Source organism: Hirundo rustica, chromosome 28 (genome assembly GCF_015227805.2).
Source record: "Hirundo rustica isolate bHirRus1 chromosome 28, bHirRus1.pri.v3, whole genome shotgun sequence".
Lineage (NCBI taxonomy): Eukaryota > Metazoa > Chordata > Aves > Passeriformes > Hirundinidae > Hirundo > Hirundo rustica.
Window position 1 is genome coordinate 719,752 of NC_053477.1, and position 18,290 is coordinate 738,041.

General features: G+C 46.6%; 1 protein-coding gene across 1 annotated transcript; it reads right to left on the minus strand.

The window, feature by feature from the left end:
- Positions 1 to 942: 942 nt before the first annotated feature.
- On the minus strand, positions 943 to 5,593 carry BMP10 (bone morphogenetic protein 10). Its single transcript, XM_040087834.1, has 2 exons — positions 5,260 to 5,593; positions 943 to 1,886 (listed from the first exon to the last, which is right to left on the minus strand). Exons 1-2 carry the CDS (start codon positions 5,591 to 5,593, stop codon positions 943 to 945), a joined length of 1,278 nt encoding a protein of 425 aa, XP_039943768.1.
- Positions 5,594 to 18,290: the final 12,697 nt, after the last annotated feature.

Genomic DNA, 18,290 nt, shown 5'->3' on the forward strand with positions numbered 1-18,290 from the left:
CACCGCTGGGCCATTCATGTCAGATTATGCAGCTGCATCTCATGGGATTTACTAACTGGGAGCGGGGACTGGTTCTCAGCTGGTAGAAGTTTCAAGGACAATTTTATCTGGTACAGCTCCAAGGGTTCAGGGAATTTATTGCACTTCCTTCTGCCACCTAAAGCTCTGGCCCATGTGAGCCAACCCACGGCTGGTGCAGCACAGCCAGAGCTGCCTCAGAGTGTTTTTGTAATAAACCTGCACAGGGGAATTTCTTGCCTTGGCCCATGACTGGCGCTGCTCCTGAGCCATTTGCTTTCCTAAGAAAGATGGGAAAGGGAATGGTGCTCTTCTGCTCCAGATGCCAAATCATCCCTCCCAGTTACCTTTGAATGAAACAGGGAAAGAGTGAAGAAAGTATTAAGAAAAAAGGAAAAAAACCTGCCTTGTGACTTAGTGATTCAGGAGCATGAGAATTATTGGGATGTAAGATAAAATTAAGAAAAAAATGAGCACATAAAGAACTTTATAAAGATATTACAGAACACTGAACAATCTAGGTGTGATTGCCCATCACTCACGTATCTTTAACAACTCTGGAAAGCCCTGGTGATGCCAATCAACATTGATAAAGTACAAAAATATGCCTTTATTTTCATGAATTTGGATGTGCCCTTTTGGCACCAAGAGCCCTCCCAAACAATCCAGTGATCAGCTCCATGCCCTGACAGGAAGAGAGACTCGGTCGCGATCTGGACAGCGAAGAGCAGCGAGAAGGAAGCAATGGAACAAAATATACAATCCCTACATGATGCGCCCATCCCCTGTTACAGGAAACATACAATTATCTGTACAGGCCTCATTAAATAACCTCATTAAATAGCAAATCCCAAATGTACAAATTTACAGACTGAATCATTAAATACTCCCCCTGTGCCCTCCCCGCGCGTGCGTTCCCTCCTACTATCTGCAGCCACACTCTGACACCACCATGCCCTCGTACTTGAACTTGTAGGTGACCACCCCTGCATCCAGGTAGAGGATGGAGATGGGGTCGAGTTTGGTGGGCACGCAGCAGGCCTTGGAGGCTTTCTGGGGGTTCTTCAGGTGCACCAAAGTCTTGACTATGGCGTGTTTGGTTGGTGTGACGTGCTCCGTCAAGGGGTAGGCGCACACGCCGTGGCACTCGTAAGCTTCATACCCCGCCGGGGCAATGATCCAGGAGTCCCAGCCAATCTCCTTGAAGTCGATGTAGAGTGGAGTCTTTTTGCAGTAGTTGCCTTTGGCGTTCCTCCGGATCCGGGCGGTGGAGTCGTAAATTATGTTGGAGCGCATCTGGAGCAGCGCCTCCTCCCCGGGCTGGTCATGGAAATTGCCAATCTCCAGGTTCTCCAGGTCCAGGAGCTGCTCGTGGTCTATCATCTCATTCAGCTCTTCCTTCTCCTCCTTTTTGTCATTGCTTTGGTCATCAGAGTACACAACCAACAGGGGCACGTGCTTGGCCTCGGAGTTGATGTCGATGTCGAGTTTCCCTTCCCCGTTCTGCTCCTCCCCTTCCCTGCTCTCGATGTGAACTTCCAGCCGGTGCGTGGTCAGCCCTGCCCTGCGCCAGCGCCGGATGGCCTCAGTCACCTCGAAGCTCTCCCACTCACTGCTCGTGCCGTAGATATGCCTGGAGGCCAGGGCCACCATCTTCCTCTCTTCCCCAGCCCCCACGTGGATGTTCTCCAGCACTTCGAAGATGGTGACCTTCCGGTCAAGCCCTTCGTAGAGCCTCTGGTCCCGCTCCACCAGGGTGTAGAGCCTCAGCTCCGCCATGGTGATCTCCTCGTGGTGAGGGATGGAGACGTTGAACAGGAGCGGGTATTTCCGAGTTCCCGTAATGCCAATAGGGTGGGAATCCAAGTCTGCAAAGGACAAAAATTAAATGTTTTAGAGCAGTCTATACATCCAGAAACACACCAACGGAGGGTCATCCAGCATGCTGGGTTTCTCCTGGACAGCTCCATCAAAATGTTTTTCCAGCACTTCCCACAACTGCACTTGGAAAAAGGGCCAAGGTTATTTTAGGTGTGTCAGGACAACAAGGTCCCAGACACGCTACAGACCTGGAATGAGTGATTGTCCTTCTGTCCCCAGGCTTTCCAGGGACTTTCTTGTCAACTGGAAGGTTTACATATTAAAAATGTGTTGCCTAATATTGACATAAAAATCTCTTCTAGGTTGCCACACAGCAGCTGTTTAATAAAGAAGGGAAAACATTAATTGGTGCGTGAATGCTGAAGGACGTGGCACTGAAGCCAACATGAAATGGGCAACAAACCATAATCTGTAGTGTTCCTCTGCTAGCAGGGATTCCCTGCTGCTCAAACACCCCTCAGACATGGAAAGGGCCAAGCACTAGGAGAGGAAAAGCTGCTTTGGAAGATGTTTTACACCAGGAAGAACAGGTGGTGACACCAGGGTGACTTGGTGGCCACAGCAACATCGCCACAGGCCCCGTGGGCTTTGGGTGCACAACCAGCAACAAGCCAGGGCCCCTGGGCGCCTTTAGCAATTGAACAGGTGAGAAGGGCAGTGTCTGGCGTCCCCTCGGCTGCCTGTCCCAGCTGCACTGCTGCTGTCTGCGCAGCAACATCCATTTCTTCCCACAGTGCAGGATCTGCTCATGAGGGTGCGTTTGCTGCCTCCTTGCAACCCAGAAGGCAGATTAGGACACAGAGGCTGTAACTATAATTAATGCAAAGGCAAACTGTAATTAACCTAGTACTCCCTTCATCTCTGCCTTGCCCAATTTTTCTGTGTTTGTAGAAAAATTACTCTGATAAAGCCACAAGGTCTGGCCATGTTCCACCAGTGCACTTAGGCAAGCCATGAACTTCAGCACGTGACTTGTGCTGTTTAACTCCAGTTTGGAGGCTTTGAGGCACCTAGCTTTTTTTTGTGTGTGTGTTTTTCATTTTGCATTTTTATCTCTTCAGAAATTAAAAGACATGCTGGGAGATTCTGCTCCCATTTCCCTGTCAGCTGGTAAAGGTGGGAGCAGGACCCGCTGTGCAGAGCCAGGGCAGGAGTGGACACTGAGCACCTCTCATCCAGCCAGGATGTGACTCTGTTCTTCAGCTGGGAAGTCCATAGCATGCCAGACCTCCTGCTGTTTCCAGTATACCCCTGGGAGGATTGGGAAGGGAGATTTGGAGTCCGTAGAAAAAGAAAAAAATCCCTTAAAACTTTATTTCTGATTACAGCCCCATTAACAGCTAAACTGTTACGGTCCTTGGGTTAAAACAAAGAGCTAATTCCAGCCATGCCACCTGTTATATTTTTATAATAAAGGATTTGATGGATGGTAATGGGATTACTGCCAGTTTTCATCAGGCAGGTGAACAAAACAATTCCATGGTCTGTTTTTCCTGTCCTTCTCGTTGCAAGCAATTAATTTCTCGATCAAAAGAGCTCTTTAGCATGAAAGGGATGGATGGTTCTTAATTATCCAGGCCTTGAGGACACATGAAAAAATATGAATTGCACAGTCCTTAAACTGTATGTATTTGTGAAGCTGTGTTCCCATCAGCAGTCTTGCATTTGCATCTTGCTGATTTGGATTGGAAGAGGTGAGAGAATATCTGAAATGGCAGAAATTTAAGGTGAATTTTCTCCATTTGATGCAGAACTTCTGCACGAGGCACAGCAGGACAGCGCAGAGCTGCCAGCACCCCCTGGCAAAGGTCAGTCTGTGCCATTTCAGTGCTGCAAAACCGAATTTTTGCAGGTGGAATGATTTCAGATTTGCATCACTAAACTGCAGGGTGTTTTATTCTTTACCACGTTGTACTTGGCAATCTTTGTGCCACTATTTCTTTTTCAAACAGAACAAAATGAGAACAACCCCTCCCCTGTGTGCCTTCACTCCTGCTGCTGAGCAGACAGAGGCACGGCAAGGTGAGCAGCCAGCCACCACTGCCTGCAGTGGGCTTGCCACCAGGCCTCCAAGAAATTTCTCCACGCTGGAGAAAAGGAGATGTGAAGAAACTTTAAACCGCAGTGCAGAGTCCCTTCACACCAGAAAAGCACTGCTGGTAAAAGGTGCCTGGGCCTGGCAGGAGATGGGAGCAGAACAGAGCTTCAAGATTCTCTCCTGGCATCCCACTCACCTCCACTCAGCCTCTCCTCACAGCTCATCATTTTGAAATTGCAAATGTTGAGGAAAAAGCAATAATGTCGTTAACTTCACTAATTAAACAAACAGAGGAGGAGAGAGGCCCCACGGCAGCTTCAACAGCCACATGTGCCCCTGGGTAACTGAACATGAATTAAAACACATTTGCCACTTGGATTAATGGATACCTGAAATTGTTTAGCTGAAAAATGTTTTTAGCGTGAAACCTCTTGGTATAAAAAGGTATTGACAAATTATTGAATGTTAGTGCTCCAGCATTATCTTGTCCTCATTGAACTGAGGGGAATGTGGAAGAAAAAACAGAGGGAAAAAGAGAGGAAAATGGTACAAGGGCATTTGCTCAGTTGGTTGGAGCAGGGTGTTAATAATGCCAGAGTTATGTCTCTGATCCCTGTGTGGGTCATTCACTTGAGAGTTGGATTTGATGATCCTTGTGGGTCCCTTTCAACACAGAATATTCTGTGATAATTAGGCTTCTTCAGGTTTTGTTTGTTTGTTTTGTTTTTATTAGGCTATAGTCTGGTACTCCAAAGTAGAACCTATTTGTTATCCAAAATTTCTCTTCACCTATTTTTGTGTATTTTCTGGACTGTGCGCCGATGCCAAAGGGAGAAAACGTTACAAATGCCACGGGGATCAACAGTGAGAAGGCATTAACAGAAAGCTGTACTTGGTTAAGCTCATAACTTTAAAATATTACACTTGAAAACACACTTTGAACAGTGTGGAAAAACGAAACTTGCCTCTAATTTCAAATATTACCTAAGGTAGCCATTTAAAAAATCAATCAGCTGATTATACATGATCCGTGTCACTATGGGGATAAATAAATTGATGCACTAAAATGGCAGTTGGTGCTGCCCCAATGTTAAAGACACATCTACCCCCAAACCCTGCAGTCTCCAGAGCAGAGGACAAAGGACTCTGCCTCCAGAGCTGGGGTCTGGGCAGCCCTGCCACAGCTGCTGATTTCCAAGGCCCCCTCAGCAAAAGGCCTTTTCCCCAGCACGCTTCATGCTCTGTACTTGGTCAGAGCATTTTACGCTGGCTCTAAAGACACTCCTTTCTATTCGCTTCTCCCAGAGATGAGCAGCTCTTACCTTCATTTTTGAAGCTCCTGATGATGTTTGCAGAAGGCATCGATGTCCTGTCTGTGGCAAACCTGTTGTACAGCTCTAGCATGTACTCTGGCGGGTCCACCTTGGCCGACTCGTGCAGGGGGATGTCAGAGAGGTTCAACGTCTTCAAAAACTCATTTTTCATGTTTTGGAGCAGCGTGTTGAAATCAACCCCATCTTGCTCAGAGAGGATCTCATCAAAAAGAGGCGCGTCTTCCTCGAGGGAAGAGTGCTCCAAGCTGAGGATGGGACTGCAGGCTGCAAGGTGAACCAGGAGGGAGAGGACAGCCCAGAGCTGGAGGACAACAGAATCCATGGCTTTGCCCGAGCCTCCAACCGCGCTCAATGAGCTCTGGCTCTCGTGTGGGCTCAGTGGCGGTTTTATCCGCTGGGTTGTGCGCGGCTTGTGTCACAGAGGGATGACAAGTTTGGAAACTCTTGTCTTGAAACTTGTGATCCGTCCTGTCTGTCTGCCCCTTCCCCCTCCCCAAAACCAGGTCTCAGTAATTGGATCTCGCTCTCCTCTATGGCTGCCTTGCCTCTCTTATCTCGGCCAGTGGAAGCTGCTCACCAGATTTGTTGCTATCTCGCCATCCCCTCTCCCTTAATGAGCGTTTTGTAAACATTCTGCGCGGGACTCTCAGAGATAGGACAAGTTTCTCCTCAGAGAGGAGCTGCCCTTCCTTTCTCCCTCCCGGTAGCTGACTTTGCCTGCTGTACGTGAACCGTTTCCATCCGTGTGGATTGCAGGTGAGCCCGTAAATTCCATAGAGCCTCTCTCCAAATGCGCTCATTTCACACCAAGGGCAAACAACAGCTCCCTCTGCCCTTTTCAAAACTATTTTAGAGTCAGGCCTTTACGTTAAACTTAAAAAGGAATTTCTTTGGGAAAAATTCAGTTCTTCTGCACTTGTGCAGTGCAGAGCTTTTGGTGCCACCATAGCACAGGGCCACCAGGCCCTGGATGCAGAGGAGAAGAGCTCAGGGTGAGCAACAAGAATCCCATCCTCCAAGGAGCAGGGAGTTGGACTTGGTGATCCTCCTGGGTCATTTCCAGCTTGAGGTATTCCATGATTCCATGACTGGAGTATTTGCAAATGATTCAGAAATCTTTCTTTCATTCATCTTTCATACGTGACTTGGCAAATCACGGTTATACTTGATTTAGTCATAGCGCTGCTAAATAAAAAATTACTAAAAACACACAAAGGCCAACAGGTGACTCTGATTTCAGGTTCTCAACAATTCGAACAGCTCAGGGATACAGTGTGGAGAATACAGAAATGACTTTGCAAAGTCATGTGCTAAAATCAATGGCGCTTTTTGTGTTAGAGTGCGAATTTCAACAAAATGTGAGCAGTGCGCAGGCGAAAATTGGTCTGGTTCATAGATAACATTGTCCACTTAAATCTCCCTGTTCTCCACAGACTTTCCAAAGTGCTCTTGTTTTGGCAGCGTGGCCTGAGCTCAGTGCCTGTCCCCGAGGGGTTCGACACTCAAGATAAAGAGGCGTTTCTGCTTGTGCTGCAGAGCTTTTCCTTGCAAGCACTGAGAATTTTACCCAAGGACTAAATCACTGACCTGCTGGATTTTCAGGACTCTGCTTTTTGTCTAAGCACATTCATTGATTTGCTGCCCCATTGCTGCAATCTTCTTCCTTCGTCGTTTGACCAAATCTCTCACAAACAGCCACAACAGTGAGAACCATGGTCAAGTCATGCCTGTTTTAATTTAATCCTCTATGTTTTTAATTAAATATCAATATTTTTGTGAAAATCATGTGCAGTGTGGCTGTCATGGAGCCAGACACTGACATGGCATTTTAACCTCATTTTATTCAACTTTTCTTCTTCTGAACATGGGAAACCTGATGCTAGAGGAAAAGTGTGCTGTCAAGGTCTCTGTTATTGCTACACCACATTAGAAGTAGATATTCGAGCTTGGCAAGATTAATTTAGACCTCACTGTGGAGTTCATGGCTACCTATAAATCCTGTACAGCTGTATCATGGCTGATCTGTGGATATTGTGGCTTCCCAGAGCTGAGCACAGAAATCTTGGAGAAATCTTGGAGAAGGCTTGGAGCAGTTTGAGTCACTTCTGTTAATTAAGAGAAAAGTGCAGTCTTCTTTTTGTTGATGATTCATCACCAAATTAAGGTCTTTACTTCCACAGGAAGTGAGGTTAACATCAAAACCCCTGAGAATTGGCTTAGCCTTAACTCCTTGATGCAGCACAGCACTGAGTCCTGTAAAGGAAAATCTTCGGGGCTGCTTGTCACAACCAGTGATGCAGGACATTTGTCATGAGGGTCAGAGCGCTTCCTTTTTTAATGCTTTAATATTAGTTTCAAAAATGCACTGATTTAATATATATATATATGCAGATATTATTCAATTAAAGAGATAAGCACATCGTAAGAGCTGCAGCTTGCTGCACTGGGATCTGTGGAACTCCTTTCAAAGAGATGGGGGTTTTCTGTGAGATTCAGGGCTGAAGGTTTGGAATTTAAAAAGGTTTCTCCAGAATTTGTGTCACTCTGAGTTTTTGAGTTGAGTTTCTGCTCTCAGCATGAGCACATTAACTATTCTGGGGTCTGCCACTGGCCCTTGATCAGAGACTGATGAAATTCTCTCTGTTACTCTCTTGAATTGCAGACGAGCATTTCCAGAGCCAGAGGAGCTTTTCTAGGTTTGCTCTCCTTTTCCATGAACTAAGGCTCAGCCTGTTGTGCAGCCCTAGATCTCTGGGTGCCAACACTGAACTGCAACATTTCAGCTGCTCTGGCTGTACTGAGAGCAGCGCAGGGGCTGGGCTGGGACCTCCCCGAGCCCTGCTCAGCCCCGGCCCGTTTGTTCTGAACCTGTCATTTCCCATCCTGCAGGTATTACTGTGTAAAGCAAAAAGCAGTTGTGAGCACAGGGATCTGACATCCATCTCCTCACCCAGCAGTGTCATCCTGCCTCAGTGGCTCATTAGGAGCACAATTCTTGCTCAGACATTCCAAGTGTTTTCGCATTTCTGCTCTGGTTTTGATAAGTCCTCGAACAACGGCAGAGTGCAGGGGTTGTACACAAAGCAGCTTGTGCTGAGTTTCCTGACTTATTCCATGTAGACCCTGCTGGGGAATTGCCAGACAAGGAATACCCAGAGAGCACATCTGATAGAAAAGCAGCTTCCTCTTTCCTTAGGCTGCAGGCTGATGATTTTAACAAACTGATAATTATTTTTTCTGAATTGATTTGTGTAACAGAAGGACTTTATTTCATGTCACTGAAAGGGTTTGTCTTTTTTTTCCCCTCATATGCACTGCAATTTACACCATTAGTATCCTAGAAAGAGACTAAGAAACACCCTAGAAACACCCAATAAGTATCCTAGAAAGAAATTGCTTTCAAAAAAATCAGTGCTAACCAGATCACCTGAGGTAGCTGGAGAGGGAACATTAATGAGCATCGCAGTTTAATCGTGATTCAATCTGCAGCAACAACAATGACCCCATTTCAGCAGCAGTAGGAGGTTCGTTGCATGGGTTACAGAAAGGTCACAGAAAGGGCTCCTGGTCCTCACTCTGATGGAGCTGGTGCTCATCCCCCAGTGGAAACACGAGGCTGCTGCCAGCCCAGGGCTCTGCACTGACCCTGGCATCAGGGGATCCCTCCTCAGCTCTCTGCTGGATCTGCTGGTGAGGCACCATGGGCTGGACAGGATCCCTTCCTCTGCCAGGGGAAGAACAGGAGAGAAAATCAGCCCAGAGAGCGGAGAGGCCTTTCCTGCCCCCAGTGCTCAGCAGAGAGGACAGGAACAGCTGAGGCTCTGTAGCCACTCCTGGGAACCCTCCCGTGTCCAGAGGCTCCATCCTGAAGACTGTGGGGCTCCAAAATAGACTCTAACCTGGGGTACCCCACAGCTTCCTCCCAGCTGATGCCTCCAGAGCTCCTTCTGCCAAGGAAGAAGAGCCAGGTGGGGGCAGGAATGTGGGAGCAGGGATGTGGGGGCAGGAATGTGGGGGCAGGAGCAGTGGTGGAGGCTGGGAAGTGAGGCAGGGCTGTCCTGAGTGCCAGGGTCGGGACACACGAGAGCCAGAGGGTGCGATGCTCCTCTGGGCAAGAAGGAATATGAAGTAGTTTTGAAGCATCCTTGCCCTTTCTTAGCCCGGTTTTGGGGGTGGAGGAACACCTGCCTGTTACCGAGACACACAAACAGTCACACGGAGAGAGAGGATTCGCAGGGCAGAGGTCCTTCTCCGATCCGGCCCAAGGCTGAATCCAGGCGGAGAGAGAGCCTCCTTGTTTATTTCTTACTTTATATACATTTGTGGGTCTAGCAGAAGATTGGCTTTTAGAGTTTTCACCTCTCAAGCCAAATGGCCAGACCAGTTACAATTGTTTTCAGGTTAGAAATATGCAAACAAAGGAGAGAGAATGAGAAACAAAGGATTTGTTTATGTTACATCTGTGGGAAAAAGGTAGAACTGCTTTTAATATTGTACAGTAACTAAAAAGATCTGACTCCATTTTTATGAAAATTCAAAAGGCTTTAAAAAACTCAGAAAAACCAGGGTAACACCTGCCCTCAGCCAGAGGCTCAGAGCAGCCTTGGAGGGAGGACCTTTCCCAGGAAAAGATGATCAGTGTTTGCTTGAGTGGGCTGGGCTTTCTGGGCATGAATAGTTCCCCAGGGGATAAAAGTCTGCCAGTTATGCAGTGTCACATCTAATTTCCCCACCTGTAAACTCATGTGGGTTTTGGTTCAGCTGTCCATACCTTAAAAATTTCATTATGACTTTTAAATTAGATTGTTACTACAGAGTAGGCTTCATTTAAAATGTCAAAAAATGTTTCTCTGATCCCTTTTTTCTCCCCCCAGGAATTTTGGATCAAGGCTGCTCCCTAGGCAGGGACCTCCATTAGGTCACACCAGTGCAGGGAAGAAGGAGAGGGATGCAAATGTGCTGTAGCAACCACGGCATGTGATCTGAGATTTTCCAAAATACAAGAATGGAATTATTGCAAAAATGCCCCACAATGGTCCCTGTCAGGAGATAACTGTGGCATGAGGTAACTGCTGGGTGTGAGATGGGAGATAAAGAGGAGTGTGACACTGACAGTGTGATGAGCTTGCAGTGGAATAACTAAAATTAGTTTCCATTCCTGCATCTGCCCAAGTCCTTATTCCCGTATGCCTTGGTTCGTGGCTGCTCTGGATTCCCTGTCCATAAATGGGCTCTTCCCAGGGGCTCTATTCCCATTTCAGATGTCACTGGAAAACTAGAGGACGGTATTTACCGAAAGGGTGTCGGGGGAGAAATGCGGCAGTGCATTACAGCCTGTGTGATCAAGAAAAAATACCAGGGAGAAGAAGGAAAGGGAGAAGGCTGGGCAGCCACAAGGACAGGGAATTCCTTACACTGAGAGACAGCAGTTCCTCCTGACACAGGGAATTCCTTAACCTGTGTGACACCAGCTCCTCCTGACCTGGAGCACGACTGGCTTTGCGCAGGGAGCCCAGGGCTCATCTCCCTCAGCCGTTCCCAGGCAAGTGAGGAGGATGGGGATCCCAAAATCCAGCAGGGCACACAAATTACCTGCACTGACACTGGAAATTCCCTTTCCTCCCTCTTTCAATCCTGCTGAGGTAGCAGAAGCTCCAGGCTCCAGGAAGGGATCCCATCCACGTGCGTTTGCTCCAGAGCAACCTGGGCTCGTTCGTGGGCCAGCGGCCACGTGGCAGCACAGAGAAATGAGGAGAAGCTGGGAATTCCATGCAAGGGCAAAGCCTGAGGAACTGAAACAGAAAGAAAAGAGCTGGAAAAATGGCTGGACATGGCCTTGCTGTCAGTGTCCTGTCAGTCACGTGCAGCAAAGGCACCACCAGCTCCCAGCTCTTGGTGTTCTCGCTCCTCCAGCAGACATTTGGAGGAGCTGCCACTGCCATGATTGGGCTTTGCTCTCAGCTGGGAAATTTGTAGCACCCACCAAGTTCACTGCCCAGCCCTGCAGTTGGAGAGGGATTCCCAGGAAATTCTTAGAACCTTTCATGAGACTGTCACAGTCCAGCATTGAATCTGTTTTTTCCCCCCCCCTGCTCATTATCAAAATGAACAAACAGAGGCAATAGAAATGCACACTTAATTCAAGGGGCAGGAATTTACTTGGTTATATCATTTAGGGGATGAGAAATGTCTCAAAATCTCTTGGTTCTTCTCCTCTCCCGTGAGCTTGGTACATGCCTTGGTAAATATGGATGCAGTCTCTAAGAATATTAAAAATTTAATACCTTTTATGGTCACACAATTTATTAATTCAGTCCTCAATTAATTCAAGCCTGGTGAGACATGGTCAAAAAGAGATCAATTCCTATTTGATATCTTCACACAGAAAGTGAGAGCAGTGCTAATGAGCAGAGAGGAGCTGCTGTTTAATCCCTGGGGTTTGGACTCTGCAGGCTTCTTATCACACTCCCTTCACAGAACAGTTTGACAGAAAAAGGTCAAGAGAAAGTTTTAATTTTACATTTTTGAAATTCTTTCTCTCAACACGCAGTTATTTTCTGGTGCTTTGGTATTCATGTGGGTGTTAAACTTCAGGAAACTCTCTGAGCAGCTCCAGTGACACTGACAAAAAAAAAAAAAAAAAATTGCAGAAAAAACATTTCAGAAACCTCCCAGACTTGTCTCCTTTCCTTGTCAGCTCCATGTCCAAGCAGGCTTTTTGAGGAGTAAGATTCTTTTCCTTAATCAGAGCTCCATTTGAAAGCTCTCACAGCCCTAAATGACCAAAGTTCTTGGGAATAATCACTAAATTTTGTCCTTGGGTTTCAGAACTGAGGAGTCCTGATCTTCAACAATGGGGAGTAAAACAGACTCGGGTCAGCAAAAATTATTTTGTTGACAATTTTGATTAATAACATTAAGTTATTTAACTGTCAACTTGAGTGCTAAGCAGAGATGGAATATTTTCTGGCAGTGTTAGCTGATATCTCAGCACTAGATATTAATGACTAAGTCAACAGCTTGTAATCACATCAGCAAAACATGGGGAAAAATTAGACAAGCATATCTAATACTTGCTCTGTTTATTTAATGTTAGGGTTGGAATCAGAAAGGGAAAGGAAATTGTACATAACAATAGAGAAGATTGATTCATTTAAAAATAACTTTTTCAAGTTTAGCCTTAAAAAATCACAGATGAAAGTGTATTACTTTCTGTTTTCTGTAACTCAGCGATTGGAATCATACTGGGTAAACAAAAGTTGCCACCAGCCTCTCTCTGCTTCGATTGCCATGCAGATGAATATCAAATTTTGTCTTTTCCATCCTTTTGTTTAAGGGAAACTGGCTCAAACACCCCACTAATTTTGACTTCAATTGCAGCAAAAATTACAAATATGTTCTGTTCCTCTTGGCCTGGCTTCTGCAGCTGTGTTGTCTGGGTTGGTCAGAGTAGCATTGGCCAGGGGTCTGGCCAAGGCTCAGAGGGCAGCTGCTGAAATCTCCTCACCTGGAAAATCTTACCTCTATCCAAGGCAACAAACTGAAGCACTGAATCCTCTCCAAATTTCACAAGCACATCAAAATGTCCTTTTTTCCTTGGCAGCTTTTTAAAAACAGTTTACAAGAGGCAAAGCAAGTGAGGGTCCACAGGCAACAGCTCCTGCAGATGTCTTTACAGGCTGGAAATTATTTTGTGGATCCATGGCTTGGTTTGTGAGGAGCTGTCACAGCAACCTGGTCCAATGCCCACATCAATTCTGATCCCAGTACCAGCAAATACAAACTGATTTTTTAAAAGGTGTTTTCTTCTCTTTCAGCATTACTACAAAAGGATCGACTTGGTGCTACATTTGCTTTTCTACCCAACAAAAAATGACAACCTGTGTTGACTCTACTGAGTACGTCTAAATCACCATCCTCTCTTGGCACACACCCTCAGAAAATTAAATAAAGTGGGATCTGCCAGATCACTTGTGTCTGGCTGCCTCTTGGTGAGCCGCAAAAAAGGGCAGAGAAAAGGACTCACAGGAGCATGAGGGACGCTAAACCCAGCAGGGGACATGGCCATGGGGAGGGGTGGGACTGGCAGGACTTGCCTGGAAGGAGCACAGACCTGGCTGCAGAGCTCCAGCCAGGCTTCCAGCCCCCTCTGCCCTTGATCCCCTCCAAAAAAACCAAGTGAAACAAGAGCCAAGAGCACAGACCCCCTGGCAGAGCAGGACTGGGCAGGGACAGGAGCGGAGGAGCTGCTTGGGTTTCTCTTGGTGGCACAGGGTGGTGATAAGAGAGAGATAAGGAGTGCTGGAGCTGCTCCCTGCACCTGTGCTCATGGTCAGCATGGGGCTGGCCTTTGTCACCCTGAGCCTCCATCTGCTGCTGGGCACCTTTTCTGAAAGGGAAAGGATTTCACTCATCCGTGTTAGAGCTTGTGAGCCTTTGCTACTTGTGTTTCTGCAGCACTTTGGAATATTTGATTGATAAACCTCGTGCAAAGGCAATGTCCCATTAGATAATAGAATATTTAAAAATATATGCTTTGTATCCTAACTCGGTTTTCACTGTTGGTAGACAGGATTAAATCTATTTTATTTCTGAGCTGTGGTTGGCTCACAGTCAGTGTTTTTACCGGCCCAATGACAGCGCATCTCACCAACCTGGGTCCCAGCTGCCGTCAAAAACCCGAGGATGCTGTGACCATTTGCCATCTAGTGGACAATGGAAATCTCACTCCGTGCTTGGCTCCAGTAGAAAGAAATAAATACACCAGGATTGGGGTGCATTCCTTGGAAATCTGGCCTGGCTCATTGGCCAAGACATTTACTTGTTTTAAATAAGTAATGGTGCAAGATCCAGCTCACTTCCTGATAATTTATAATCTGAGTACTTAAAATCAGGCACCTTGATTGAAGCTGGAGGGAGGAATTTGTCCTCTTTATGCACATGGATCTTGCTGTGTTGTTCAATGCACGACCAGAGCAATTCGTAGTGGTTACACACACTCCAGGGGCAACTTTTGGTCTTGTCTAATGAGTAATTTTTTTTTTTCCTCTCCTGACTGTGCCCTGGTAGGGGAAAAAAAAAAAAAAAAAAAAAGGGTGGGAAGACTCAGCAGATGAGGAAATCTGTTCACATCTTTGGCCTGCCCAGACCACACCATTTATGTTTAATTTAGCAGGCTTAATTCTTCAGTCTGGCTTAATTTTTCCCTGCTACTGGGAATCCTTTCTATAAGGGAAAAAATGTTAATTACTGTCCCTTTTCATGACTTGCTGCAAGCTGGAAAGCTTGTTTTGACCTGTCAGACGAGATACATGAAAATCTGCCATGCCTCCTGATTTAAGTGGTGTCTTTCATTTACAAGGTATTTCTCAGCAGGTTAAGGGTTTCCACATTAATCTCTGGGTTTGAAAGGATCAACAGTGGTGCAGCAGTCACATCCTGACCTTGGTAAACTGCCCTGGGAAAAATCTGGGGAAATCTGGGGAGGTGGGAAGTTCTCAGGAGAACGGGCTCAACGGTAAAAGCATCTTGGATTAATGTGCAGTACAGGTGACTGGAAAATTTGCAGTCCTTGGCAGTGAGGGACCACAGAGGTTTCCTCCCCACGGGGATGAGGAAGGTTGAGCTGCAGAGGGGTGGAGATGTGACCAGAGTGGGCTGATCCTGCCTGCCCTGAATGCCTGACGTGTTTCAGCTGTCAGTAGCATCCAACAATACCATGGCTTGGATTCCAGGAATGCCTTCAAACACCTTTCAGGCTTTTTAAAACAAAGCTGGGAGCAAACAATCAGCGTTATCTTGATATTCCAGCCAGGAATAAACATGGTTTGAATTTACAGAAGCTGCCAGTGCACACACACACAGATACTCACCCAGGCACAGCCAGACGCTCCCACTGAGCTCTTTAGTGTGTCCCTTCCAGCTCGGAATACTCCGTGATCTGTGATCTTCCACATAAAATAAATTCCCTGCTTTTTACAGACCAAGCCTGGCCGGGGACTTAGATAAACTACCAGAATGTGCATATTACTTGGGTGGAGAAGAGCTCTTGGGAAGATCAGATAACTTTCAAGATAACGAATCACATCCTGACAATTTCTCCCTCTCTAGACTCCTCAAGCAAATGTGTTTTTAGGATCTCAGCTCGTGCACCGGCTCCTTTCTGATCTTAGTGACAGCTCTGGTTGCAGTGCCAGCGGGGCAGCACAGGAGCTGTGCTGCTCTCCAGGCGTTAACCTTGTGCTCAGTGCCAACGAGCTCCACCTTACCCACCTGCATGTTGACCTTGGGCAGTTATCAGGACGAGCTCTGGGCTCTGTGCACCGAAAACACAACTCCACCATTGTTCCTGAGATTGGCTGCTGGGCTGTGGGTGCCTCCCATGGAAATCAGTGGGAATTTTCCATCCATTCTACTGGAAAATCTCAAGGATCACAATGCAAAAAGATCCTCTACCAGCAAACGATCCACAAAGACACTGACACCTAATGAGCTGTAGGACAGCAGATGTTTCATATCAGATAGAGCATCTCTGATTCAAAGGTTTAATATGTTGATATATCTGGCTTTTGGCCCCTCATGGCAAGAAGGACATTTAGAGGCTGCAGCACATCAGGAGACAGGAGTGGAGCTGGGGAAGGGGCTGAAACCCCAAGAGAAGCTGAGGGAGCTGGGAAAGGGGCTCAGAAAGAGAAGAGGGGGCTCAGGGGGGATCTTCTGGCTCTGCACAACTGCCTGACAGGAGGGGACAGCCGGGGGGTCAGGCTCTGCTCCCAGGGAACAGGGACAGGAGGAGAGGGAACGGCCTCAGGCTGGGCCAGGGGAGGCTCAGGGTGGATGCTGGGGAAAGTTCTTCACTGTGAGGGTTGTAAAGCTCTGGCACAGCTGCCCAGGGCAGTGTTGGAGTCCCCATCCCTGCCAGTGTTCAAAAAACATGTGGATGTGGCGCCTGGGGACATGGTTTAATGGTGCCCATGGTGGTGGTGGGTTGAGGGTTGAACTTGATGACCTTAAAGGCCTTTTCCAGACTTAATAATTCCATGATTCTGAGATTTCCTTCATAACATGAAAATTCAGAGCAGGGCCTTTGCTGGCAGAGGGTGGATTTAGAGATTGACATTTTCAGACTACAGTTACTTCAGGCAACAACTGGATCTGATCTTCAGGGACATTTTACCTATTGATGATTTTTATCTCTTTGGGCTTTCCCTGTAGTCGAGTTGTAATATCAAGCACCTGCAAGCTAAGAAAAATAGATTAATTATAACCCAAGACAGCTCCATAAAGCTTAATGTAAAATGTGGCCTAGTCTGCAAAGAATGAAATGGCAGGAAATAGCACAGGCAAATACAGTATCAATAAATAAAATATCAAACTTCTTTCCCCTGCCTAAGCCCTTCTCTCTGGTTTGTTCAGAGCTGGCTGTACATTCCTATTTGCCCTGTGATTAGTTATTTTAAATTGAGAATAAATTTCTCTTGCTCTGCAGCCTTTTCTAGAATGATTTTTGTGGCTGTTGGTGATACCAACAGGCTGAGGCTCAAGGGCTGTGAATTCAGAGCTGCAATTTGCCCATCCGTGTGCTCTTGTGGGAACAGAGGGAAAACACTTCCAGAGTTTTTCTCTGGAAAACTGGGAGAATCAGAGCGTGGCCATATGGGTTTCTGTGGTTTATGGTTCTTCCCGTGCCTCCTCCTCTCTTTGTTGGAGGCTGCAGCAGCCCTACAACAGATTTGCCCCTGAGGTGCTGCATCCAGAAGTTTCCCATGAACTGGACACCTGGATGTTGGAGGGGCTGTGAGAGCAGATGGAGAGCTGAAGCTTTATTTACCAAAAACAAACAGAGGTCAAAATGCAAACATAATGTATAAAAATACATTCCTCCCAGGCCTGACTGATGCCATCAGACCATAAACTAAAAGTAAATCTAGAAACAATATTCTTCCGTTTGTGAGGAAGGCCAGGAACACTACCTCCCCAACTCAAAACTAAATGGCAGATAATGAGGTATTGAGGCTGGTTTCAGGGTCCACAGAACATAGAACAAGTATTCCTGGATTTAATTAACAAAGTTGGACCCTCCAGGAACATTTTTTAGATGACCAAGAACCTTCAGCCTGTTGTGAATACAATTAATCTAAAAGAACAGCTTCACCATGTGATGAAATGCTCTTTTATTAAGCAGCAGATGGTTTGACCAGGAGCCTAATTTGAAAATAACAAACTGCAGACCTGGGGCTGTTTTGCTCCAAATCTTTTCCTCTGGCAGCCACTCAAGGCTCCAATAAACAGTAAACATTCAGTCTTCATCCCCAAAACACGCACCCATTCCAAGCCCTGGAGGGAAAGATGTATGAGTTCAACCATTCCCTGGGATCTGCCCCGGAGCAGGCAGCGGCCCCAGCACTGCCCCATCCTGTATTTCCATCAGCTCCTGACACAAAGGCCTCTCCAAGGCACGTGGGACACTCAGCAAGTGGTCACAGCTCTTTGTCTCTGTCATTGTCAGAAAGGAAAACTTTATTCCAAGGTACAAATTTATTAGGGCTGAGACAGTGTCCTCTACCCAGGCTTGGAAAACTCCCAGAACAAAAACGTCTCTGACCCACTGCACTCACTCAAACTGCTGCAAATTTCCGCTGGCCCTGCAGAATTCAAGCTGCTTTGCAAATGTGGGTAACGTGGATCTGTTCCCTCCCTTTATCTTCATTCACCTGTTTGCTCCCTCCCCCAGCCATCCTACATAAGGAGAACCAACACCTTATGCTGATGCCAAAGTGAAGTTCTTCACTGGAAAAATCCATTCTCTTTCTGTTTCTTCTCTTTATGAAGCATGAACCAATACCTGCAGCTTCAGCACAGGAATGGACCAAAAGGAAATTTATCTTTTCTGCAGGGCAACTCACAAGGCATGCTGCCATTGTGTTCTGATTTTGGGTAGAAGAAACAGACAAAGCATTCTATTTATTTATTAAAGCACTCTATTTATTAGTGTGTCATAGGCTTGTTATGCATCAAAG

Excerpts from the sequence above, each read along its gene's own strand:
- BMP10 (XM_040087834.1), bottom strand. The coding sequence starts at position 5,593 with ATGGATTCTGTTGTCCTCCAGCTCTGGGCTGTCCTCTCCCTCCTGGTT. Across the intron at positions 1,887-5,259 it reads CAGGAGCTTCAAAAATGAAG|ACTTGGATTCCCACCCTATT; the intron begins GTAAGAGCTGCT and ends TGTCCTTTGCAG.